The 27166-nt window shown below is 34.8% G+C and overlaps 1 protein-coding gene and 1 non-coding gene across 8 annotated transcripts; both read right to left on the reverse strand.

Annotated features, from left to right (window-relative positions):
- On the reverse strand, positions 1 to 27139 carry CD55 (CD55 molecule (Cromer blood group)). 7 transcript variants are annotated; one of them, XM_033093835.1, is made up of 10 exons: positions 26923 to 27139; positions 25987 to 26172; positions 24425 to 24616; positions 23941 to 24040; positions 22828 to 22913; positions 12473 to 13450; positions 8087 to 8107; positions 3869 to 3941; positions 1064 to 1152; positions 1 to 205 (listed from the first exon to the last, which is right to left on the reverse strand). In XM_033093835.1, the coding sequence occupies exons 1-10, from the start codon at positions 27014 to 27016 to the stop codon at positions 150 to 152; spliced, it is 1875 nt and encodes a 624-aa protein (XP_032949726.1). In that variant the 5' UTR covers positions 27017 to 27139; the 3' UTR covers positions 1 to 149. The 7 variants fall into 7 exon arrangements, with proteins under 7 accessions (XP_032949726.1, XP_032949732.1, XP_032949728.1 ...); XM_033093837.1 differs by having other exon boundaries at positions 48 to 205; positions 1074 to 1152; XM_033093836.1 differs by having other exon boundaries at positions 70 to 205; positions 1050 to 1152; positions 26923 to 27138.
- On the reverse strand, positions 22255 to 22361 carry LOC117015490 (U6 spliceosomal RNA). The gene has a single exon (XR_004421728.1). It is a non-coding gene; the product is annotated as a U6 spliceosomal RNA (small nuclear RNA).
- Positions 27140 to 27166: the final 27 nt, after the last annotated feature.

Genomic DNA, 27166 nt, shown 5'->3' on the forward strand with positions numbered 1-27166 from the left:
GTCCTATGCACCTTAAAGACAATGATAATGTGCAAAACAAAGAGCACGACTGCATACATGGTGTCCACGCCTCCAGAAATTTATATGGAGCTAGAAATATTCTGTGTACTTGTGTACACTTTCTTCTTATGTCTTCTTTGGCTAGTCAGCTAGCCAATGACTGTTAGCATCACAAGCAAAACTGTCAATATTATATATGCGTGTCCTGAAAGTTAAAAGAAAAAGTTAAAATCAACATACTTGTATTTACTGGTGATAAACACTAATTTTCTATTTACTATGTGATAAACCATAAATGAATTAATCAGATGATCTGGGGTACCACACAAATGCAAAATTAGTAAGTTATGGAATACAGACAACCTTACCAGTATAGTTAGAGATTAGTAGCTATAGCAACACCAACTAAAATATGACACTTTACTTTTTAGTTTTGGAGTTTAAGTGGCCAAATTAGAATCAATTAAGATACTTTCAGATTAAAAATCAATGAGAAAGTTTTGTCAAAAGAAGACATCTAGAAAGCTTCACTGATACATTAACATGAATAATTTTGTGTAACAACATAAAAGAGATATCTTATAAGATCCGTAAATAGGACTTTGGAAAGATACCTTAAAACAAATTTTAGTATTTCATAAACGCTGGAAACTCTCAAAGCCATCAAGTAAAAAGAAGAAATGAATACAATATAAGCCAATCATCTCATAATGCAAATAGTCATAATGAGGGCATTCCTGTTCGGAAGCCCTAAGTATCAACCTTTTGTTTTTTTTCCAAATATTTGTGGCATTGTTAACAACTAATCATTACAATAAACTGAGTATGAAACACAAGATGAGAGCATGCTTTAAGAGTCGAGAATTGATGACATCATGCTAATGAGAGGTTTAAAATGTTAGTCATTCATTCAACAAAGAAAAGCAGTGCTGACAATAATAGAGGTTTAAGTCTCTATTATCCTTTGACAGTCACAGATAAATCCTGAGGCAACTGTATTGACGGACCTTTTGCAAGATACAGAAATGTGATGTTATAGAACCAGATACCTTTTATAATTTACCAAGTCTTACTTCTGAGGCATCAGGAGTCACAGTTAAATTATGAAACATAGCATTTTGTGCTTTGTTGTCCTCACGAGTGTAATAAGAGCTAAACAGCAGAGAAGGAAAACACTAATTGAATTACATAATTTTAATTTGAATCAAAAAGCAATGCCAGCATTTTCCTACAACCACATCCTTTTTTTTTTATAAACTAAAATTTATCATACAAGTTCAACACTTCTAAAAGAAGTGAAAAATCCTTTGATAGGCAAACACAAAGGATCACCCAGGTGAAGAGGGTATATTATCGCCTCTACACTCATTAACTCTTTCCCCTGTCCTCATTAAGATCAAAATTTTAATTTAATCAATATGAAATCAGGAGAATAACCAGGAATGTACAAAGTTAGCTCTTACCCTGAAAAGCTTATATTTACTTCCCAAGTAAGGCAAGTGGAGCGTTTTTTTCAGTGCACATGAAAAAGGCAAACTCTTAGTAGTTTGCATGAATTTCCTCTTATTCAGAAACAGAGGAATTAGGTTTACTGCAAACATCAATAAAATTCTAAACAAATATTTCCTCCTTCTGTTTCAGCACTTTTCATCCTATTAAAAATATCATGGCCAATTATTTTACCAAAGAATGTAAAGAAACTGACAACAGCCAAGAGCTAGCTAGCTCACACCCTATAAACTCATTACTTTCCACCCCTCTCACCTACGGAGCCCCAAAGCACTGGCTTTGGAAGGTAAATTCATAATGCTCTAATCCATAATGAGGGCAGGAACAAATGCAAGGAAATACATAAAATGGGTGGTTTACTTTTTCTTCCATAGTAGTTTTGCTGAGGCATCTATACCAACTCATTTTATATGACTGAGAATTCTGTACGTTTTGACTGGGCTCTAAACCACATTCTTAGAAAGTTTCTGAAATGTCTAAGAGAAAGTCATACCGTGTTTCCCCGAAAATAAGATCTAGCCAGACAATCATCTTTCTAGCCAGCTCTAATGCATCTTTTGGAGCAAAAATTAATATAAGACGTGTTCTCATTTTACTATAAGACCTGGTCTAATATAATATAATACCAGGTCTTATATTAATTTTTGCTCCAAAAGATGTATTAGAGCTGATTAGGGTTCCCAGGTGGGGATTCCTGCCCGTTTTCAGGAATTTTTTTTGCTTTCCCATTCCGGAATCCTCGAGAAAAGTTGGTCGGGAAATTGGGGAAATCGGTTCCTTAAACCCAGGTGGTTGGTAGTATCAGCCGTCACTTTGTGGAAATGATTCATCATGCAGAACAGAAAACAGTTTCTATCTTAGGATTCGGGAATGGGAAAGCGAAAAAAATTCCTGAGAACGGGCGGGAATTCCCTCACAGAAACCCTAGAGCTGATTGTCCGGCTAGGTCTTATTTTCGGGGAAATACAGTATGTTACTACATTTGCTATTATAGCCTCTAGACTACTTCATTGGCAGTAAACAAATATCTGTAAAAACTATTAAAAAAAAACAGAACCTAATGGTCAAATATTTTTACTAAAAGACTGAACCCTTTAGAGATTTAAAAAGCACTCACATATTTTAGCTTATAATAGGTTTAAATAATATTGTTAATTTAAGGAGAAAGGAAAGAGTTATATAGAGCAAAAAGTAGACAGCTCACCCAAAGAATTAAAACCAGCAGTTAAGTAACAGCATTTAAACATAGTTGCTCTTAATTAATGAAAATATAGGAATTAAGACAGTTTAGAAATAACTCAAGTTTATATGAACTCCATAATTCGTTTTCTGAACAGTAAAATCTGTAAGATAACAGTAGAGGATCAATTTAAATAATCCTGTTTGTCTACAGAACACGTCAGAGTCAACCATGACATTATACTTAATATATACTGGGGGTGCCAAAAAAATGTATACACATCTTAAGAGTACTTGTCTATGCTCAAGCAGTAGTTCGCCGTAATCAGAAGTGTCTGGACGCTGATGGTAACCACTTTGAGCACCTCTTGGAATTATAGAAGTCAAACATGATTTGTATTCATCTTTTGTTATCTGTATATTTTGAGTATTACAATTTTAATAGTTTTTTTCCTTTCTTAAAATGTGTATACAGTTTTTTGGCACCCTCTGTCTATTTATATTCAATGCAGGTCATATGTTTCAAATAATACCATTTTTTTTCTCATGTGTTACTGTTTCACCATCTGAGGGCTTGCCACATGCCAAGCAATGGTCTAACCTCTTTACAGGTGGCAACTCATTTGATCCTTACTGTATGAGAAAACTGAGGCATAGAGAAGTTTAGTTGCTCACAGTCACGTGGCACCTAAACAGTAGACCCAGGATCGAACCAAACAGCCAAGTTCCAGAACCTACCCTCTTAACCATTGGGCTATTTTGGGCTAGATTGGCATGTACTAATAAATACAATTCAGAAAAAGGCCTAAGCACAGGTAATTTAACAATATGTTAGAAGTTGGCTTTTCCTAGATTTCTTTGATTTGGTATAACACACACATACTATCATAAATTGTATTAAGGAAAAAGGTGAGCTGATTAATAGATTGCAAAGGGAGACTTGGGCTTTCAAATCATTTTCCTTTGAACTGTCGTTAATGTCCTTGAATCTATTCAGGAATTTGAAAAAACACACAAAGTCTACTCATCCAGGGTAGTAATTTCAGACAAAAGAAATACAGAGATAGCGTATTGACAAATACAGTTAAGCTAAGAAAGTTATCTACTCATCATATAGTATCAAGTTTTATTGGAAAGAAGCTAAGGATAAATGTTTTAAATCATTAGAATTTCTGCTCACCCTGATTTTCCATAGTCCCAGAAAATTCTGACTAGAATTAGGGTACCAATTATTATGGTACCAGCAACAAGTCCTTGAGGGGAAAAATTTGGTAACACAGTTAACATAAATATGAGCAATTACATGTACAGTGTAATTTCACAATAACAAACATACTGGTTATGAGGCAAGTTAAAGAAAATATAGAAGACAAGAATTATATTTTGTATATGGTTTCCTCAGGTTACAAGTTTGAGAGTAAAAATGCATGTTATTTATCCTTAATCCTGTTTTCTCAGGAAAAATGAAAGAAAATATTTAAAATGAAGTATCACAATGATCAAATAAAATTTGTTTGACAGGTTTTAAAAGATTCTAAAGTGTTTCAACGCCACCATGCACAATTTTAAAAGCTTTGCTGATTGATTTTCATATACCGTATGTATTTCCTCCTCACTCCACTCTCCAATGTCCTTGAACTCTACTTTTGATCTGTCTACAAAGGAAATTAGAGATGACACCAGAAAAGCAAACTGAAGCTAATGTGTCTAATAGGTATATTTGGTTCCAAATCAGCAAATATAAATGTCACACAATTGCACTATCATAAGGACACATGATTTAAATAACAAAAACAAAAACAAACAAACAACAACAACAAAAAAACTGTTTCCATCACAGGTAAGTTTTTACAGTATTTTACCCGATCAATTTCTTTAACTGATGCCCTACCACCATGCCAGAAACTTGGAAAGACTGTATTCATAAAATAAATTATGGCTCTTCAAAATTTTTAGTTTGTTTTCCTTTGACCATGTCCCATTAACCTCACCATTTTCTACTGCTGCAAAAACACTCCATTTTCTATTTGAATGATAAATAAAGATAGAAATTTAAAAGTGATCCAAAATACCTAGATGACAGAAGTAAAAGCCTATGTCTAGAACACTGGTCAACGCATACGTGTAAATCTATAAGAAAGTGTGTGAAGGTGGATAGTTTAACAGAAAACCAGAGTAAAATAATGAAATATGAGAAACATAAGTCTACAGAAATGATTCCTTAGTAAATTAATAAGGGAGTATTATCTCCCAAATTAGAAACAAAAAAACTTTAAGTTATGAAGGCAATAGTTTATGAAGTCAAAATTCACTTGGTATCTATAGGAAACCATCCCAAAAGTGAATCAGTGTCAATTTAATATTTATGCAACTTGGGATAAATTAAACTGTAAATTTTGAATTAAATTATGATTATAATTCCATGTTCTTAGTCATTAACTGAAGAGCTCTGAGGTAGGAAAAGTACATAATTTTAAAAATGGTTTTCTCCAAGTGAAAGAGATATTTTAGTAATGTCCCCCAATGTAGAATTATTTTTACATACTGTTTAAAATGTTGCAAAGCAATTTTCCACCATTATCTGATTTGGTCACCTCCAATAACTAGCTCAGTGCTTGGCAAATAATAGAAAGTGTTTAGTAAATATTTATTAATTTCATGAAATGATGTTCTTTTTGCAGACAAGAAAACTAAGAGCACTAAAATATAGAGTGTCATCTTCATTTCTAAAGAACCCAAGTCAGAATTCTACCTACAAGATCTGGTGTTAATTAAATGATGCTTGCCTCCTTTTCTGAAGAAGTGTGTGTTCACCTAGTCACTTCAAAAAGTATCACTTATATCTAATAAGGTAGAAATGTAGTCCATGTGCTATGAGAAACTAAGAAAGTTGTAGAGAGGTTTTGTTCTCCCTTCTAACCTTATTTAACATAACAGAGTAAAGGGACTGAGGTCTGTGGACAGGCGATTTCACACTGGAAAGAGACTTTTGCAGAAGAAAAATGAATGTGCTTGAGCAAACCTTATATTTTCAGACTTATAAGTCAGGATTCAGTACCACTTCCTCAGCAACATGTATAGGACCCTTTAAGTGTCTTGCTATTATCACTGGATTTTCTGTGCCTCCGTTATTTCTTCAAATTTTTAAAATAAGGGAAATTCACACACTTCCCTTTTCCGACTAAACAGATCACAGAAAAATTACATGATTACCTAACTTCTTAACTCTGAATAACAGGTAGGTAATTGAAGTCACTTTATAGTGGGATTTAACTTTGTCATGCATAGACAGATAATAAGATACAATAAAGACCCTTTATCAGCATCACACTCATTTCAAATCCCCACTGGTGATTCAAGACTCTTCAAAGTACACTTGAATTTGGGCTAGTGTGTAATATATGCTATATTCTGGTAGACATAAAGCATTAGGAAATAAGGATCTATGTTTAAAGGATACAGAAAATGTATTTTAGATTTTTCACTGAGTATTCTCTTTTTTATTTAATATTCCTTTAATTAAACTTTTAATTTCCATAAGGGACTTAGGAATGTCACAATACCAGATTTAAGCAATGGAGGGGGGAGAAGCAATACTTGTAAAGAATCTGGACTATGTTAATTGTCAAATTTGAGTTGTGCAGTTTCTTATCCTCTACTAGGACAAGAATCTTTCTAGACTTGCAAGTACCTAGTTCTGGAGAAACTAGTCATGTGCCTTTATTTAAGCACCTAATAGATGTGACCTTGGGTAAGTTCTAAATCTTGCCAAGCCACAGTTCTCTCAGATGAAAAATGGGACATAATTATATTATAAGATTGTGTGAAAAGTTAATAAAATGTCTAAAAAATGTCTGAAAATTTTTTTAAAGGGGAGAAGGCAATAATAAAAAAAGAGAGAAAAAACACTGTTATAGAACCAGCCGAAGAATATTTTTAAAATTCACAATACAGGCTTCACTTACATGGCAAATAAGGAAATTCTGAGAAGATTAGTCCGTTTCTCTTTCTTAGCAGAATTAAATGGGAAAAAATTCAAATACTTCGAAAGTTATAATATTATCTGTATTATTTACTTACATTGTAGCATAATCAATAAAAGCAATTTCCTTGCAGTGGAGTTTGCTTCTTTAAAATGAGAAAAGTGACCTGATTTACACAATAAATTTTATTGTCATATGTCTGGTTTAAGAGGAAAGGAATTCCTCTTTATTTCTGAGCACAAGTAAGAATTACAACTAACCCTGAAGAAAAGTTTCTGGGAAATCACATAGTGTATACCTCAAGAATTTCAGAGAAAATAGTAAGTATTTCAGATCTTCATTGAATACCACTGAGCAGATGAGAAAAAGCTCATCTATTACACTCATCACAACAAACATAATGTCATGAACATTATATCACTAAATCATGGGATTTGCATTTAGAACACATTTACTTCTATTTAAAATATAGAATGAACTAATTGAATTCCAACTGTATGAATCTTTCAAGATAAATCTTTCAGCTTAAGGGAAGTTTATTCAAATTATAAAAGAACTATAATAAATAATAATAAAAGAATAATTTAAAAATACCTGCTTTCAGTGATACAGTCCTTTGGCTAATTCATGCATGCATAAGATAGGAGATTGCAGATTACAAGGACATAATTTTAAAATATACATTTTTTGTAAGAGTGCATCTTCTGTTGGATATTTTTATCAACATGTAAATTTAACGGTTCTTCTTAACAAAGATTTATCTTATCATATTCTTTAGAAGTTTATTAATCTTCTTGTCAATGTATAACGTCAAATAATATATTTATGGGCAAAAAGAAAAGGACTGCACCAAATATGAAAAGAAATTGTAACATAGATATGTTTTGGGCCTCACGCCTACAGCAACGGAATATATTTTAATGATAACTTTGCTTTAAATCACTGACGGGGAAGGGAAAAGGAAGAGGATATAATCAAAGGTAGAACTCTATTTTATTTGGGGTAGGACAGAAATGTAGAAATGGTCAAGAAGTAGTTTATGATTAATTATAAAATATCTGAGGATAAAAACTGTATTAATAACTTTCTTCTTTTTATGGTTCTTCATCCCTAGAATGACTCATTGACACAGTAGGCACTCAATTGATTGATTGGTCCAATGATTTTAAGTTTTCCTAACATTACCTTGGACAAAAAACATGGTTGGGAACACTGAGGAACGTACCAAGTACCTGATGGTGTCCACGAAACAAGTTGATAAAATGCATTTACCTGTTTTCTCTTTAGCTCCCATAAACACCGCTTTTTAATAGTTTTCCTAAGACAGTTAAAAGACAATATTCTCTTCCAGAAATATGGATTGTACATCCAACAGTGATGACCATGTCTTTTAAATTCCAGAAAGCCAGACTTACCAGATGCAATGGTGCTGACCCCTAAAGAAAAACAAAAAAAGAATTACAAAAATAAAAATGTTGAAGAGTCATTGATTTGCTAGCAGTTTTATACATATATATACATACACTCGCACATATATATATATAAACTGTACTTAAAAGTTCAAGTCATTCATATTTCCATAACTAAAAGAAATAATTATATTTATGAAAACAATTATATATTATGCACAATCAAATAACACATACACTAGTGCCTATATCTCTTTAATAGAGTCAACACTATAAAAACATAAGACACAACAGTTACATGAATACTGAAACAAGCGCCATGTAAATGATTATGTTATTTAATGACAAGAAACAAGATCAAAAGCTCAAATAGTAACTGCTGATCCATTCCTATGATCAAGAAACTACAAAAACTGAAGTCTCTTTCAACTCTATCTAGTCTATGAAAACTCTATCAAAACTTAAATTACCATATCACGTTATTTACTTACATCTTTCCATGACTATGAATGAGGCATTGCAAAAACAGCTTCATTTTCAGATAAATATAGAGGTTGCCAAAAAAAAAGTATACACATTTTAAGAAAGGAAAAAAGTGTATTAAAATTGTAATACAGTGAATGACGTTAGCATTCCTTTGATTAATGCCACCTTTTGAGTAAATGTCATACTACACATTGCTACGTAATTCAATTCAACTTCAAAAAGTAATACATAGATAACATCTCTTAAAATGTGTATACATTTTTTGCCACCTCTGGTATATTTATAATAAATAAATTGCTCTCTTAAGTGGTGAACAAATTTACTCAATGTATCATGGAGAACAGGAAATATTGCATAGCAGTTAAAGCATAGAATCTGGAGACAGCAAACATGTTTAAACACCAATTTTGTCCCTATTAACTATGCATTGTATATGAATCATATAAGTTAAGTTAATCTCTGAGCCTCTAATTTATCATCTATAGAATGAAACTTATTTTGCAAGGTTGCTGTAAGGACAAAAGGAGATTTGACTTTGAGTGGTGAATACACAATGCAATATACAGATGATGTATTATAGGATTGTACATTTGAAACCTATTAATTAACCAATAATATTAACCAATGTCACCCCAATAAATTTAACTAAAAAATTTTTTTAAAGCAGTGGTATGATATTTAAAGAATAAATTAATTGCAAATAAGAGACTTGATCCCAAGATCAGATGAGATCAGGCATGTTCAGGGTAGTATGGCCATACTAAAATTAACTCAAAATGGGTCAAAGACCTAAACATAAGACCTGAAACAATAAACTGCATAGAAAAAAGCATAGGTACTAAACTTATGGACCTCAGGTTCAGAGAGTATTCTATGAATTTGACCTTAAAGGCAAGGAAAGTAAAAGCAAAAATAAATGTAAGTGACTATATCAAACTAAAAAGCTTCTGCACAGCAAAAGAAACCATCAACAAAACAAAGAGGCAACCAACTGAATGGGAGAAAATATTTGCAAACAAAGCCTCTGATAAGGGGCTAATATCCAAAGTATATAATGGATATTAATGGAACTCAACAACAAAAAAATAAACAATCCAACTTAAAAAATTGGTAGAGAACTTGAATAGACAACTTCTCCCAAGAAGACATACAAAAGGCCAACGAGATATACAAAAAAATGCTCAACTTCACTAACTATTAGTAAAATGCAAATCAAAACCACAATGAGATATTACTTCACACCTGTTAGAAAGGAACCCTCAAACACTGCTGGTGGAAATGTAAATTGGTATAGTCACTATGGAAAACAGTATGGAGGTTCCTCAAAAAATTAAGAATAGAATTATCATATAACCCAGCAACTCCTCTTCTGGGCATCTACCCCAAAAATCTAAAAGCATTTGTCTGTAAAGATATATGTACCCCTGTGTTCATTACAGCATTATTCACAGTGGCCAAGACATGGAAACAACCAGTTTCTTTCAATAGATGACTGGATAAAGAAGATGTGGTGCGTATACACAATGGAATATTACTCGTCCATAAGAAAAGATGGAATATTGCCATTTGCAACAACATGGATGGATCTTGAGATTATTATGCAAGCGAAATAAGTCAGACAGGAAAAGTCAAGAACCACATGACTTCACTCATATGTGGGATATAAAACTGAAAGCAACAAAGGCACAAGACAAACAAACAAAAACTCATGGACACAGACAACAGTTTAGCGTTACTATAGGGTAAGGGGTGGGGAGGTAATGGAAGAGGGTAAACAGGGTCAAATATATGGTGATGGAAGAACTGACTCTGGGTGGTGAACACACAATTTAATATACAAATGATGTTTTATATAAATGTACACTTGAAACCTATATAATTTTACTAACCAATGTCACCTCAATAAATTTAATAAAAAAGAAAAAACAAAGAAACTTGATCTCAAATATTGGTTGTATTTTTATCTTAACAATTGACTCAAGTTTAATTTGAAGGTGGTAAATTATCTTGTATTTTTTGCAGAAAAATATTTCAACAAAGTTAGCTCTATAACAAATTTACGTAAAGTGAAACATTTCTCCTTGACCTGCTATATTAAAAGTTGGGTATATTAAATCTAAAAATTTTAGGCCCAGAGATGTCTTAAAAATTTAAAAAGTCAGCAAACACATACAAGTGTTAAAATTAATGAGCTAAATTTAAATGTACAAACATAAGCCACAAAACCAATATTGAGTGCAAAAAGTCAAGTTAGATAATAGAAATAGGACATGTTTATGTGAATTATAAATAAAATACAAAACAATATTTTTCACTACTTATGGATACATACGTGCCATAAGAATAGAAACATAGAAAGCTTGCACACTGCCTCAGGGCTCAATTGCCTTAGGCCAAGAGAAATGGGAATGGGGAAATGTGTAGAGGAACTTTAACAAAAATATCTATAATGGTTAAATTCTTACAAATATCCAAGTAATGGCAAAATAGGCTTCAAGGTAGCAATTGTGAAATGTATGAAATCATTATGAAAACATGGTAATAATGTGTAAAATTATTCTTAAAACCACAATTATTTGATGCCATTGAAAAGTGACCAAAACTGGGTAGAAATTGAAGTTCCCCTTTTAAAGAGAGGAACTGAATGAGCTGAGATTTTGAGTATTTGCGTGTATTTGGCCTTTTACCTAATGGAAAAAAGAAATATACAAAAGAAATTTAAACAGTAATATCTATAATGTTTTAAGCTTTTAAAAACTATCTGGGTAATAGCAAAATAGACTTCAACATAGCAAATCTGGACAAAATATTGAAAACAACAGTAGCAATGGTTTGAAGGCCCTGGAGAACAAACTAGTAAGTGCAGGCAGAAACTGATCAAAGCTGAGAGAGAGAACTGCATGGAATGGGATTCTGCATATACTCATATGCAGCTGAGGGAAATACCTAGGCCGTGTGGTATAACAAGCAGAAAGCCACAGTCTTACTGGATTGAGAAGTCAGAGGATGAACAGAACATCTAGAAACTGAGGGGTCAAATCTGGGGGGCTACTAATGTTCTATTTCTTGATATTTGTGGTGGTTACGCAAATACTTGTTTTAGAAAAGTTATTGAGCTGCACATGTATGTTTTATGCAGTTTTTCTGTATGTGTGTAGAGTTCAATGAAAATGTTAAAATGATTTTTAAAAAATTATTTCCTGGCTCAGTTCTATTGAGATTTTCCAAGGAACCAAAAAAGTAAGTTATCTCTGTTGGAGAACAAGAATGTCTATAAAAAGGGCTATATATTAGGCATGTTGTGAGACAAAGCAACATCCTGGTGGACTGGAGCACATGAATTAGTAAGAGGGGTTTCATAAGAGGGGTCTATGGCATATTTTATTCCACTTTTATAAAACAAGCTTTTATTTAAAGAGCCTTGTGTTAATATGAACTATTCCAAAGAACTCTGTGTTTTCAATTACTTAGATGCTCTATCTACCAAGTTAGCAACTTTAGGGAATCTAAGAGATCTTTTGGCATACTTGAGGGATGGGTATCTCTCAACCAACCAAACCCAGAAATCAACCTTAAGGAGGGTACGTACTTGGTTCTTTAAAGGGTCTTGAAGAATGCAATGACTCCCTAAAGCTAATATAGAAAACAAAATTTCTTCACCAACTTTAATTCAGCATTATTTTTACTGGCCATACCTTTTTCTATATTATAGCAAAATGTTTCTTTTTTAAAGATTTGACGTAGCACAACCCAAGTCTGCCTCTGAAGAATGTCCAGAACATTAGTATGAAAAAACTCAGGTTACAATAAATCACAGACTATTTAATTTTGAGATCCTGGTCAAGTTGAAATTTCTACCATAGCACATTAGATTCATACTCAGGAACCAGATCAATGTCAACTCACCTACAGAAAGTGTTTCTGGACGAAACGTTGTGGTTCCCCTGGTAACAGCTTGACTCTGTGTTGCTGTAATATGAGCAGAGGGCACTGTTTGTGTTGTGTGTGGACGCTTAATCACTGAGTCATGTACAGTAGTGAACTTTTGTGTTACTGTGACTTGTGTTGCAGAAGTATTTGCAATGATGGGAGTCTGGGATGCTGGTGGGGTCTCTGTAGATAAAACATGTGATATAGGGGATGTTTTGGCTATTGTGGCTGAATCATTTGCTGTGATGGTTTTCTGAGGAGTTGATGAGGCTTCTTTAGCTGCAACATTTACAGTGATGGGTTTCTGAGGAATTAGTGGGGCCTTTGTAGCAGGAGCATTTACTATGATGGGTGTCTGAGGAGCTGATGGGGCTTCTGTAGCTGGAATATTTACTCTGGTGGGTTTCTGAGGAGTTGGCATGGCCTTTGTAGCAGGAGCATTTACTATGATGGGTGTCTGAGAAATTGATGAGGCTTCTGTAGCTGGAATATATACTGTGGTGGGTTTCTGAGGAGTTGGTATGGCCTTTGTAGCAGGAGCATTTACTATGATGGGTTTCTGAGAAATTGATGAGGCTTCTGTAGCTGGAATATTTACTGTGGTGGGTTTCTGAGGAGTTGGTATGGCCTTTGTAGCAGGAGCATTTACTATGATGGGTTTCTGAGAAATTGATGAGGCTTCTGTAGCTGGAATATTTACTGTGGTGGGTTTCTGAGGAGTTGGCATGGCCTTTGTAGCAGAAGCATTGACTATGATGGGTGTCTGAGAAATTGATGAGGCTTCTGTAGCTGGAATATTTACTGTGGTGGGTTTCTGAGGAGTTGGCATGGCCTTTGTAGCAGAAGCATTTACTATGATGGGTGTCTGAGGAGCTGATGGGGCTTCAGTACCTGGAATATTTACTGTGGTGGGTTTCTGAGGAGTTGGTGTGACCTTGGAAGTTTGAGAACTTTCTGTGGAGGAAAAAAATGTTTTAAAAAATTAGCTAAATAATGCTGTCCAGATTAAGATTTGGAACCAATTGCTTTCTCAATGACTCTTCTCTTTGCCCCCCCACTACAAACACCTAAATATGACATTTAGGAAACTAAATATTATTGCGCATTTCCAAAGGAACTGAAACGTTACATTGGTTTTGTTTTTATATAATTTATACCTACAGAAAACTAAATACACCAAAGTAGTACTGAGATATTTAAACTGTTTTCTGTGCGAAGAAAGAAAACCGAAATTAGAGTTAGTGATCTCATTCTGTGACACACCCCAAATAAAGGTATTTTTTCTCATAAATTGTCTTCCTTTACTCATGCCAAGACGAAAGGACAGCAGGATGCAACCATTGGACCAACACAAATAATCACAACATAGTTACTTTTTCCAGAGTTTTCAGGATATGTTAGTGACCTTGGGAACTTGTTTTGTTTCACTTCTTTTTTAAAGTAATAAAGTCAATTGGAATAAAATAACTCCCTTTTTCTCCTCTTGAGCTGTTACCAACTTTACATATATTAGTTTTGTTCCTCTTTGGATTGTAGGTCAGCTAACAAATATCTGAAGTGCAACTTCCATTAAGATCCTACTCTAAGTTACACAGAGAAAGATATATGTGGAATCTAAAGAACACAATAAACAAACAAGCAAAATAGAAACAAACTCATAGATACAGAGAACATTTTGATGGTTGCAATATGAAAGGGGGGTTAGGAAGGGTGGGTAAAAAGGAGAAAGAGTTTAAGAAGTACAAATTGTAGTTACAAAATAGTCACAGGGATGTGAAGTACAGCACAGGGAAAATAGTCAATATTGTAATAACTATGTATGGTGACAGATAGTACTAGACTTTCAGGGTGATCACTTCGTAAGTTATATAAATAATTAATCACTATGTTGTACACCTGAAACTAATATAATACTGTATGCCATTCTAATTGAAAATAAAACATTTAAAAAGGAGATCCTATTCTGATAATAGCATAGTAAAATTTTAGGTTTTCAGTGCCTGTTTGACTTTGGGTTGCTTATACAACTCCCTCTTAAGGCAGTATTGAATCATGCTTAAGACTGTTACACCACATACTAGACCATGTTCTGTAATCCCTCTAAACTTCAGTTTTCTCATCAGTAAAATGAGCATAAAAATAGAGCAGATTTTATAACATTACTGTAAGGAAGAAGGGAAATAATTTAGTTATTTCACACAATGTCTGCCCCTGAAACAACACGTTATATCATCCAATACTGCTACTGCCAGCACCATAAACATACATTCTGCTCTAGGCGCTCAGATGTCATTTGTTTCCTTTACCTCTCTCACAGGATACTATAAGGGATAACTCAAGTAAAATACTAGAAAGTAACATAGCGCTTAGCAGGCACTCAAAAAATGATATATATTATTATTAGTGTAAGTGAAGTTTTATATGGACTTTTCATCTAAGACTATCATATATAAAATGTATTCTTTGTTCTACCAAGTTAGTTCTCATTTTTGATCCAGAGGACTTTATACTACGTTAGTTTAAATTTTCTGGAAGTTACTCTTCTAGTTATCTTTTTGTTATTTGGTGTCTAGTTTAATTTCATTAAACAGCAGACAGCATGCTGTGAATAATTTTAATCTTCTGAAATGCACTGTGATTTAGAGCCCAGTACATGGTCAATGTTTCATGTACACTTGAAAAAATTTTGCCATGCGTCCTTCTAGGACTCAATGCTCTTATCATCAATTTTTTAAAGTTTAATTGTTGTTCACATCTTCCATATTCTTACTGATTTTTGGTTGCTTGTTCTATTAGTTATTGAAAGAGATATGTGGAATTGTAGAACTATAATTGTGGATTGTTTATTTTTCTTTCTGTCCATTTTTGCTATATATACAGACTGAAGCTATATTTTTAAGTGCACATAGATTTCAGACTGTGATATATTTCTGTTGAACTGATCCCTTTATCATTATGAACTGTCTTATCTTAAAATGTACTTTGATATCAAGAGTTGCAACAGCTTTGTGTTTGTGTGTGTATGTGTGTGTGTGTGTGAGTGCGTGGTACTTGTTTGCACAGTCTATTTTTCCTTCTTTACTTTCACCTATGCAGTGTTCTTATTATTAAACTGTGGCTCTTATAAACAGCAAATAGCTAAGTTTTATTTTTATTAATCTAATCTGACAATCTTAGTCAAATCACACTTAATGTAATCACTGATATAGTTAGGTTTATATCAAATACCTCACTATTATTAGTTTTGTATTCCACCCATCTATTTTACTTTTCTTTTTGTTTCTCTCTTACTGCCTTTTGGATTAAATATTCATTATCATTCCTTTATTAGTTTGTGATTTATACATTCTTTCGCTATTATTCTCATGACAACTCTAGAGATTATAATATATATTAGACTGTAAGTCAGTTATGCAAATTAACATTTTTACCATTTTTTAGTACTGCTAAAACCTTGTAACTTTTAAATTCAAGTTACCTCTTTCTGCCTTTTGGTTTGTTGCTATTGTACATTTGTGTTCTACATATAATTCAAACCCCACAAGACATTGTATTTATTCTTTTGTAAAGTCAGTATTCATTTACCTTTGCCATTGTTCTTCATTTCCTCTTGCATTTTCATGTTTTACCTGGGATTATTTTCATTCTACTTGAAGGATTTCCTTTAGTTTTTCATTTTGTATAGGTCTGGTCTGCTGGTGACAAGTTCCCTTAGTGTTTTTGTATGAGAACATCTTTATTTTGCATTCAGTTTTAAAGAATATGTTCATTGGGTATAGAATCCTAGGTGAGCAGTGGTTTTCTTACAGTATTTTAAAGATTTCTGATTAATGTCATTTGGCTTCCATAATTTTTGTTGAGAAGTCAGTGATCAGTTTTGTGTTGTTCCTTTGACAATGTATGTTTTTGCATCTTGGTGCTTTTATTATTACTTTGAGTTTCCAAACTTTTGCTATGAGGTACCTGGAAATGGTTTTATTTTTATTCTGCTTAGAGTCTCGAGAGCTTTGGGAATCTGTTGGTTGATGCATTTCATTAGTTTTGGAAAATTCACATTATCTATTTAAATATTTCTTCTGTTCCTGCTTCTCTCTCTCTCTCTCTCTCTCTCTCTCTCTCTCTCTCTCTCTCTCTCTCTCTCTCTCTCCTCTTTTTCTAACATGTTAGAACAGTTTAACATGTCTGAAATATCTCAAACTTTTATTCTTATTTTAAAATCTTTTTACTCTTTGTGTTGCAGTGTGGGCATTTTTAATTAACCTCTACTCCAGTTCCTAATACTCTCTCCTGCTTGTTCAAATCACTGTTAAACCTATCTATTGTGTTCTTAATTTCAGATATTATATTTTCCAGTTGTAGAATGCCTATTTTACCCCATTTTTATAGATCTGAATTCTCTATTGATGTTCTCTGTTTGTCTTTTCCTTTGATGTCTTAAACATATTATTCACTTATTTTAAAGCCCTTGTCTGCTAATTCAGTTATCTGGATCTTCTTTATCTGGTTTTGTTTTCTTCTAATCTGGTTATATTTTCTTGCTTCTTTCCATGTCTAATAATTTTTTTATTGTATGCCACACATTGTATATAAAACATTTAGATGATATAATCTTCCAAAGAGACGGTCCCCTTTTCTGGTAGGCAGATTGGTTTGCGGTGATCACATCCTCAGTCTATGAGGGATTGAGCTGGGTTACAGTCTTAGTGAGATTTTTCTCTACTTCTGCTCTTGCCTCTGCTCCTTGGGAGTGACTCTTCTGGGCTTCTGATTGGCAGCCTGGTGGATCTTTGTTTCTTGAGCCCTGAGATACTATGGCGGATCCAGGTCTATCCTTCAGAAATCCTGTAACCCAACAATCTAGCCTCCTTCCCCAAATAGCTTCAGAATGGACACAATACAATGTCTTAAGGGGGAGACTGACTATATGCTTGATACAGGCTTGTTCTTCTGATGAGTATTTTTTGTCCAAATACCATAAGTTTCAGAGACATTTCATTTTGTACTTTGGAAGCTTTGGGCCTACCTAGCTCCCCAATCTCACATGCAGCCCCAGAAATCAACAAATGACTCTTGGGAAAAACTGGTTCTGCATTTGAGGACCTCAATTTTCTGTGTATTATCCTAGCCCACCATAACCATTAAAGCTTCACTAGTTTCTCTTTTTCCTGTCAGTGGTCTTTTATCCGGATCAAGATGGATCTTCAGCCCAGGGCATCTCAGAATGGTTTGCCTTCAGCCCCACCCCCAGGAATTTTGGTTTACTCAGTCCTAGTTGTTTTACAGCCATACCTTATGCTTTTAAAAATATTATTTAGAAAAGAATCTACCCAGATTTTGTAGTTACTGCAATGAAAGCATTGACCTGCCATGACTTACTTAGCCACTACCATCGGGTCGTAAGCTCTAAATAACTGATGACTTAATAAAACGGAGGAAAATAAATACGAAGTGGATCAAATGGCCAAACAATCCAATTTAAAAAAGGGGCAGAGGAACTGAGTAGACATTTCTCCAAAGAGTACATACAGATATCCAACAGATATATGAAATGGTGTTCAACATCACTAAATTATTAGGAAAATGCAAATTAAAACCACAATGAGATATCACTTCATTCCTCCCAGGATGGATATCATTGATAAATCAACAAATAACAAGTGTTGGAGAGGATGTGAAGAAAAGGAAACCCTTGTACACTGTTGGTCGGATTGTAAATTGGTGCAGCCACTATGGAAAACAGTATAGAGATTCCTCAAAAAAATAAAAATAGAGCTGTCATATGATCCAGCAATTCCACTTCTGGGTATTTATCTGAAGGAAAAAATACCACTTTGAAAAGATAAATACACCCCTACGTTCATTGCAGCATTACTAGTAATAGCCAAGATATGGAAACAACCTAGATGTGCATCCACAGATGAACGAATAAAGAAGATATGGTGTACACACACACACACACACACACACACACACACACACACCACACTGAAATATTATTCAGCAATAAAAAAGAATGAAATCTTGCCATTTGTGACAGCATGGATGGACCGAGAGTTAAGTGAAATAAGTCAGACAGAGAAAGACACAAGCCATATGATTTCACTTATATGTGGAATCTAAAAAACAAAAACAAAAACTGCAAAACAAAAAAGAAATGAATAAACAAAATAGAAACAAACCCATAAATATAGAGAACAAACTGATGGTTGCTAAAGGGAAGGTAGGTGGGGGAGTGAGAATGACTTTTTTTTTTAATTTAAAATAAAAAATAAATTAAAAAGCTTATTCACTACAAACATGAAACAGTATATGTATGTATGTATGTGTGTGTGTATATATGTATATATTTTCGTATATGTCATGTATGTGTGTATTTATTTGTTTATATATTACCACATGTTTTCTACATCAGTGGTTCTTCCTTTTCTGGAAGTCATAGACCCCTCTGAAAATCTGATGAAAAACTGTACCCCCAGATAAATGCAAAATGCATATGTACAACATTTTACATTCATTTCTCAGGGAGTCCATAGAATTTCTGAAGCCCATATATAGCCCTAAGGGTAAAAATAAAAAATACATATAACCATGTAAACTGCTTAGCTTTGCATTCAGGTGGCATGTCACTCCGTTCTCCTTGGCCACCTTTTACTTTACAGTCCAGTAGAGCTCTCTCCGATCAGAATGAAGCCTTTAGTACCTTTACGTGCTATAAACTGTCTATATACGTAAGTGTTCTATTGCCCTTGATTATTCCACTGTCAATTGCAGTAGTTCTGCACAAAAATTTCTTTTAAAATATTTTGGAATATTTAAAATTAATAAAACTGGACAGTTTTTTTTTAAATATAAGATTAAAACATGTTAAATATTTTGTTTTTAAAAATCAAAGACTAGAGGGGGGGAATGGGAGAGAAGGTAAATGGTTTAAAAAGCACAAATTAGTAGTCACAATATTGTCCCAGTGTCATGCAGGGACTCTGGTCCCGCTTCCCACATAAGAACTCAGGATATGGTGAGGCCAAAAAGGAACACCAACGGAGCCATAAATAAGGGAGTCACAGCACTATATTCTCGCTGGCGGCTGGATTTGAGACACACGAAGCAAACATCCGCCAGTACCCCAACAAGGGGTCTTCCTGCACCCCAGTCTTGCTGGAGGCTGGGTGAGACACAGCGAGCAAAACATCCGCACAATCTGCAATCCGCTGTGCGCTTTTCTGCCTGCCAGCCAACCAACCAACGCAGCCACAGCAGTTATGTCAGTGGCTAATTGGCCACTGATGGCCAACCAGTCACCGCTGATGACCATCTACTACCCGAGTCACCACCTTTTCATGTGAGGCCAAAAGCCTGGAAATTGCTCTCTGGGACTGTGTCCCCACACACGGGGATGTGAAATACAGTTTGAAGAACATAATCAATAATGTAAAGATTATGTAGGATGCCAGATGGGCACTGGACTTATTAGGGAGATCACTTCATAGAATGTGTAACTGCCTGACTACTAGCACTATATGCCTGAAGCTAAAGTTAAATAATATTGAATGTCAATTATAATTAAATATATACTATAGTATATATTTATAGTATATAGTATATATATAGTATATACTATATATATATAATATATGTATATATTATATATGTATATATTATATATATATATGCTCACAGGATGTGTAGTACAGCATAGCGAATATAGTCAATGGAATTGTGACAGCTATATATGATGTCAGACGGGTACTAGATTTGGCGGGGGGAATCACTTTGTGAGGGGTATAAATGTCTAACTGTTATGTTGTTTTGTACACCTGAAAGTAAAATAAAACAAAAAATCATTTTTCTAAATTCAGCATTATTAATGGGGGCTGCTTATAAATGCCTATTAAGTAATGGTACTACATTTGGAGCTTTGGATACAAGTGTTGTAAAACATGAATGCTAACTTTAAGACCAATTTATAGAAATATAGTAATGTGAAGCTTAATAAAGGGATATGATCTGTGAAATACATTGTTAGGCAATTTCATCATTGTATGAACATCCCAGAGTGCACTCACACAAAGCTAGAGGGTATAGCCTCCTACACACCTACGCTCCATTATAATCTTATGGGACTGCCGTCATATAAGGGGCCTACCATTGATTGAAATGCTTTATGCAGCACATGACTGCAATAAGATTTAGAACATATATGTAAAATAAAAATTACAATTAACTGTGCATGTTATATATCAAACTGGTGCTAAAAAATAGTAAAGGAGTTCAGTGGCAAAAGCAGGGCAGAGATTTTAGGGAGGAAACGGAACTTGAGCATAACCCTAAGATGACCTTTATTCAAAGACAGAGCAGAGAAGAGGACATTGCTGTTCTTTCCATGCGGAAATGATGTCACATGGAATGCCTGGGAAATTCAAGTGGCATACTTGGGAAATAGAAATAGATCATTTGGAGAGGGCATAAGATCTCAAATGCCAGAATTACATTTTGATTTTTAGGATAAAAAATTTTTAGCATGTGCTGACTCACAGCCTTTTACTTAAAGTAAGTCTTACTGAGCAGCTGAATTTGTAAAGCACATACAAGCAGAGTTACTCTAGTTATATTATAAAAAGTGCCTCCCCCAGCAGTCACCCTGCTAAAAATCTCAATGATTCCACATTCTCTAAAGGCATGAAGTTGTTTTTTTATTTTTTTAAGCAGGAAAGTAATGTGATCATGTGCGTACATTAAATTATATTACACTGAATGCCCTGAAGTACCCAGAGAATACTAGCAAATTTATAAATTACTTTTAGGTATTGCTTTGCAAGAAGCAAAAACAAGCTAATCTGATTTACACTCAACTAGGGTGTATGATGACTACACATATCACCATCAGTTCAATTCAAGCATTTTCTGAGCACCTAATACATACCAGGCATTGTTCTATAAATATAAATGCAAAACTGAATAAGATATTATTCCCATGTCTTCAAATATAGTGGGGAAAGAGATTCAAAGAAGTAATTTCAATACAAAATAGTGAGCATTATTACAGAGGCATGCACAGTGGTGTGGAAAGAGAGAAGAAGGACAGTTAACCAGACTAGTAGGTCAGAAAGCTTTTAAAATGACTATCAGAGCAGACCCGGAATAAGAAAAAGGAAAACCCAACCAGCCAAGCAAAGATGGGACTGAAGAGCCTTTCAGGCAGAGGTAATAGTATAAGGAATGACGTGGGGGCATGAAGAAGCATTGAGGTCCATGGAAAACTACAGTAGTTTGTATGGTCAGAGCATAAAGTATGAGGGCCAAGCATGAGCAGGGAGAAGTAGGTAGACCATGACTAGCCTTGTACTTTATAATACGGGGTTTCAACTTTGTAAGTGATGAGGAGACATTAATAAGCTCTAAGAAGGAAAGACAAGTCACGTTAGTGTTTCAAATGGATCACTCTGGGTGGAGCATAGGTGAAATTTAATGGAGTGTAAGAATGAAGACTGGAGGCCCTTGTAATCAGAATCTGAACTCAGGCAAGTGGGACTCCTGCCCTAGCTCCCACACATTAAAATGCTGTGCTCTGGCTTCCTCTGGCTGTGCCTCTCTCTACTAGGTAAAGTATTTGCAGGGCTGAAGGGATGTGCTCGATGAGGGCTCCTCCCCCACCCCATTCTAAATCATGCTTCAGGAACTGGCACCTGGAATTCCTGTGCCAATATGCCTTTCAAGGCCTGGGAGAAAGAGCCCTTTCTCCTGGTCCATATTCTTTTTTTAAAAATATGGAGCACTTCACGAATTTTTATGTCTTTCTTGCATAGTGGCCATGTTAGTCTTCTCTGTATCATTCCAATTTTAGTATATGTGCTGCTGAAGGGAGCACGTGGCCGATATTCTTGAGGATGGTCTATACCGCTGATGTGCATACCTAGCCCAAAGTTCAAAGGAGTAGGGATAAAGGTCATACAGGACATGACTGGGGTGTATAAACAGATTTGTCCATTTATGTGCATCAGAGACCCCTCACAGTGCAAGAAGTGGGCACCTATTTGAGAACGACTGGGTCTTAAGCCAAGGACTTCCACATTTATTTTACCTGAGTGTTAGGAGAAATTAAGATAATAAATGACCAAGCACAATACAAACCTCAGTTTGTTTTTGATCCTTTATCTCCACAGCTAATAAATTAAGGAGCATTATAAATAAAAGTCTTTAAATTAGCTAAGACACACATTAGAAGGTGAGGGTACTACAAATACATGCTGCGAATAATTCTTCATGGGCAGAAAGTAATTTATCATTGATTATTCAGCCCCACAACCTGAGTGCTTAGACTTTTTCAGTCTTACCTTTGCATTCTGGCAATGGATCACTCCAATCAACTGTGTCTCCCACAACTATACAGTAACTAGAAGATGGACCAATTAATTTGTACCTAAACAACGAGGGGAAGAGAAAAGTTGGTTCTCTTAAATTTTGCAGAATATCATCTTAACATATTTACTATTCCAGTAGATGGAGACAAAACAATAGGCGGTCAGAGTTCGTATGGCAGTTTAAAGAAAAAGAAGAAATTAAATTTAAAAAGGTGACATCCAAAGGATTAAAAAGCATAAAACATGCAAAACATTTTTTTATTGGTGTGGGGCACATGTTAGAAAATATTAAAGCATTTTAAAATTAGATGCTTGAATATTTTATATTTCTGACTTCTAAAAGATCAATAAAGGCTTCATAGAATAATAGAATGTACTTATATTTAAAGGATTCAAAGTACTCCCAGATTCAATATTAATTATATTAATGATCCAAACAGCTATGTTTAGTACAAAAGACAAGTGATACTGATATTTTTATTTTATGAAAAATGGACACAGAGTAAAATATCATAATTCAATTTGCAGATATTAAATGAGAAATGAATATGAAGTTTTCAGCAGCGTCCAAGACACTGATGATACTCAATGACTGAGTTCCTTTTCTCCACCCAAATAACTGGTAAAAGATTTGAGCCAGAATAGTATTTTCACAGTAGGAATAAACGTTTTTAAACCATGATATTTTATAACAGGTTGTTTGAATATAGAAAAAAACATATGCAAATTTATTATTTAGGTAAATGACAGATTGCTTTCATATTCAACACCTGGATTTAATTTCTGCAACTATCATCAACATATTTCAAGTTTTTCCTTTACTAATCACATTTAGAAGTTTATAATGAATCACATATATACTGAAATCTAAGAATTGAGAGAATTTGATGGTGTAAGAAATCTTCCTTTCTCTCCATATTTTACTAAATTTAACTGTGATGAGGTCATGGGAAAAATCTTTGAATAAAGGGGTAGTTTTATTGCTATTAGCTTATAAACACTAGCCACAAATCTAAAAACTTCCATCATACATCCTAATTTGTTTTTTCATTTGTAAAGTACAGTATTTAGTATATCAAAACTTACCCTGTATTACATGAGAAGATGATGGATGCGCCAAATAATATGTCAGTTGTTATATTAATATAACCATTTATTATTTCTCCAGGATTACGACATGATTTTTCTAGAAAAGAATACAAATTTCTTTTTTTTATTAAAGTATCAGGCACATCTATACAAATTCATCATCCAAATCATTGATAATCTCTTATTCTTAGACTTTTTTGAAGTCCTACATTCATTTGATAAGTTTCAAAACAAGCAACATATGTAGAATATGTACTTATTTCATTTACGGTAATCTTTAATTAAATGTGAAATCTGTGAGTAAATTAATATTCCTATTTCTCAAGTATTTAGGTTACCTGATTTAAAATAAAATGACTCTAATGGTTCTTTTAAGAATCATTCTAAAGAGAATATGTGTACATAGACTTCCAAAATGAATGAAGAAATACTATTTCCTCAAACACCATCGGATTAAGAATACCTTTAAAATTATACTCACTGTTACAAAATTCATCTGGTTTGGACCACGTGAAATTCTGAAGGCAAGTTGCTTTTCCTGATAGGGAATGATTCCTTGTGTAACCCAAACGGCACTCATATTCCACAACGCAACCCTCTGGGAAATAACTCAGTCTGTTATAAGGCTGTTTGAGAACTGCAAAGAGTAGCCTGGTTGGAACATCACAGCTACCTAAAAGTATTAACAAAAGCAACAACAAAAAATAGTATCACTTCATAACTTATATTTAATTACTTCGAATTATCTGGTCCTTACATTACCCCTTTTTCTGTATTTCTTTGTACATATTTGGTACTTAACAATATTAATATCATTATGGCATTTAAAGTCTATCAAGTGTGTTCACATATATGTTTTCATTTTCTAATTACTAGAGACCTGTGAAGTAGGTTTGGTACATACATGTCACTATGGCCACAGTTCTGGCCACTGACTCAATAAATACCCATGCCTCATGTAGCACAGGGGGAGTTGAGAACCGATATTTACAGATTCCTGGGATAATGTCCTGGACAACAACAATAATAGTAACGATACTATCTAATATTTATTGAATATTTCTAAATGTTTTACACATATAAATTCATTTAATCCCCATAACAACCCATGGGGACAGGATCAGATGAGCCAGTGTGTACATAAAAGTATTTACAAATTTTAAATATCTGGGCAAATATGAATTTATAGAGGCATGGCATAGTGGAAAGGGCTTTGGATTTATAATCAAAAGATTCAAGTTTGAACCCTGGCTTTTCTGAATAAGAGCTGCTGATCTCAAGGAAGTTATTTAACTTCTGAGGGCCTGTTTCCTCAACTGTAAAATAAGGGTGAGCCCCTCTTCACCTCGTTGAGTTATCTGGAGGATTAGATGAAGTAATATATGCAGAAGGGTTATAAACGCTGAAACATTATATACATACAAAGGTTTATGTACTTCAACCTACTCTCTTCTATCACAGACAGGTTTTTAAAAAGTTAAAGCTTAAATACATGGTTTCAAAAAATACTTGTGGCAATTTCGATATTTACCGTAGCTTCCATTGCTCCAACTTGTTCAAAGGCAGGAAACAAGTCTTCTCTTTATACCTATTTGTATATGTAAAAGCTATGCATAGATTTTTAAGTAAATAGAGAGACATTTTTGAAATGCCATCACAGAGTTGTATTTGGTAAATATTAATTAAAAAATGAAATTTAAGAGAATAGAGCGCCTATGTTATGTGTCCTAAAGTAATTGCCAAACATATTCATATATAATTTACTCCCTAAACAACAGTAGCTATTGTTTATCTTCTCTGTTAGTCAGTTCAGGAGGTACAGTGTTGGGGGTTGGAGGTGGGGCGAACCTGTTAATGGAGAAGCAGGACCTATTCGATGAAGTAATGATTATCAATTAGCTGAAGTATGGAGTGCCAACAAGTATACCCTGGGGTTTAATAATGCTAGAAAATGATCAATTATAAGTCACTCCGAAGAGGGATACATTTTAACGAGACACATTTCATTCCCATAATTTTTGTAAAAAGAAATGAAGAACTTACGATTACAAAACTCTGCAATCGGCGACCATTTATTGCCCGTAAGACAGATCACTGCATCTTGCTTGCCAGGAATTTTTACAAAATCTTTATTACATTTGTATGTTACTATGCTTTTTTCAGGAAAACTTGTACGACCTTCCAAAGCTGGCGTGGCATTAGGTACATCTGGGGGAGGGATGCAGTCACCTAGGGTGAAAAAAACGGAACTGAAGGGACAATCACTTTTCCATTCGGTGAATAAGGGAAGCAGCAATGGCTTTAGATGTACTTGTAACATTTCCATCCAACGCAGAACTGACATACCAAGAACTTGCTAGGCTTCCTGCCTTGTCAATTAATTTCAAGACTAAAATAAGTCGAGAATAAATCCGTCCCCTTCATTATTTTTTTTAAGTGGTTTAGTATATATCTCTGCCTAGATACTGTTGTTAGGCACGCAACAAAGACAGACGCCCCTTGGAATATTACACCTGGAGGGGATGGGCAAATCTGCAGCGCTGTGTGCTGCACATGACTGGACTCTGTTTGGAGGCGACTGAGGTCAGCTATTTTGCCTCCCACCCTTAAAGAGATAACTGGAGGTTTGAGAATTCACTCTGAGCCCTGCCTTTTGGCTTCCGCATGTTTGGCTGTTCCGCATACTGAGCGGGTGCTTCCTCAATTCTCCACGCCTCACTCCTAAAGCCATGCCAGCTGGTCCGCCACAGCAAGACCCTTAATTGCTGGTTAGCAGCGGAGATCCTCTTCCTGTCCCCTGGGATCGTGCCAGTAGGAGCTCTGAGTCTTAAATGGAAAGATTAAGGGAGTAATTACCGATGCCCACCTCCCTCACTTCCGCAGGTTCCCAGACTTCTCGGTTGTCACGGAGACTGACTCAGGCCCTCCCACACAGCCTAGGGTTCACCTAGCTGAGCTAGGTCCCCATCCCCCACTCACTCCGCACAGCCTGTGGACACAGCAGCAGCAGTAATATGGTCAGCCCGCGGAGGAGGCGCAACACTGCGCGGGCGCCCCGCCACGCAGGACTCATAGCGCGCGAACCAGAATCGCGCTCCTGGACTCCGCGGCCTCAGGAGCAAGACCAAGCGGGCTCCAGCAAGGAGCTGTAAGTTGCAGCACAGCTTAGTGGTTCTGCAAGTCAATTTAAATTAGCGCCTTGGGTGGGGCCAGGGCTCTGAAT

This window comes from Rhinolophus ferrumequinum, chromosome 22 (assembly GCF_004115265.2).
Source record: "Rhinolophus ferrumequinum isolate MPI-CBG mRhiFer1 chromosome 22, mRhiFer1_v1.p, whole genome shotgun sequence".
NCBI classification, from domain to species: Eukaryota; Metazoa; Chordata; class Mammalia; order Chiroptera; family Rhinolophidae; genus Rhinolophus; species Rhinolophus ferrumequinum.

Coding starts and splice junctions, on each gene's coding strand:
- CD55 (XM_033093835.1), bottom strand. CDS start 27,016: ATGAGTCCTGCGTGGCGGGGCGCCCGCGCAGTGTTGCGCCTCCTCCGC. Junction 3,942..8,086: donor GGTCAGCACCATTGCATCTG/GTAAGTCTGGCT, acceptor TTTCCCCTCAAG/GACTTGTTGCTGGTACCATA. Junction 206..1,063: donor TGCCTCAGAAGTAAGACTTG/GTAAATTATAAA, acceptor TTTAACTTTCAG/GACACGCATATATAATATTG.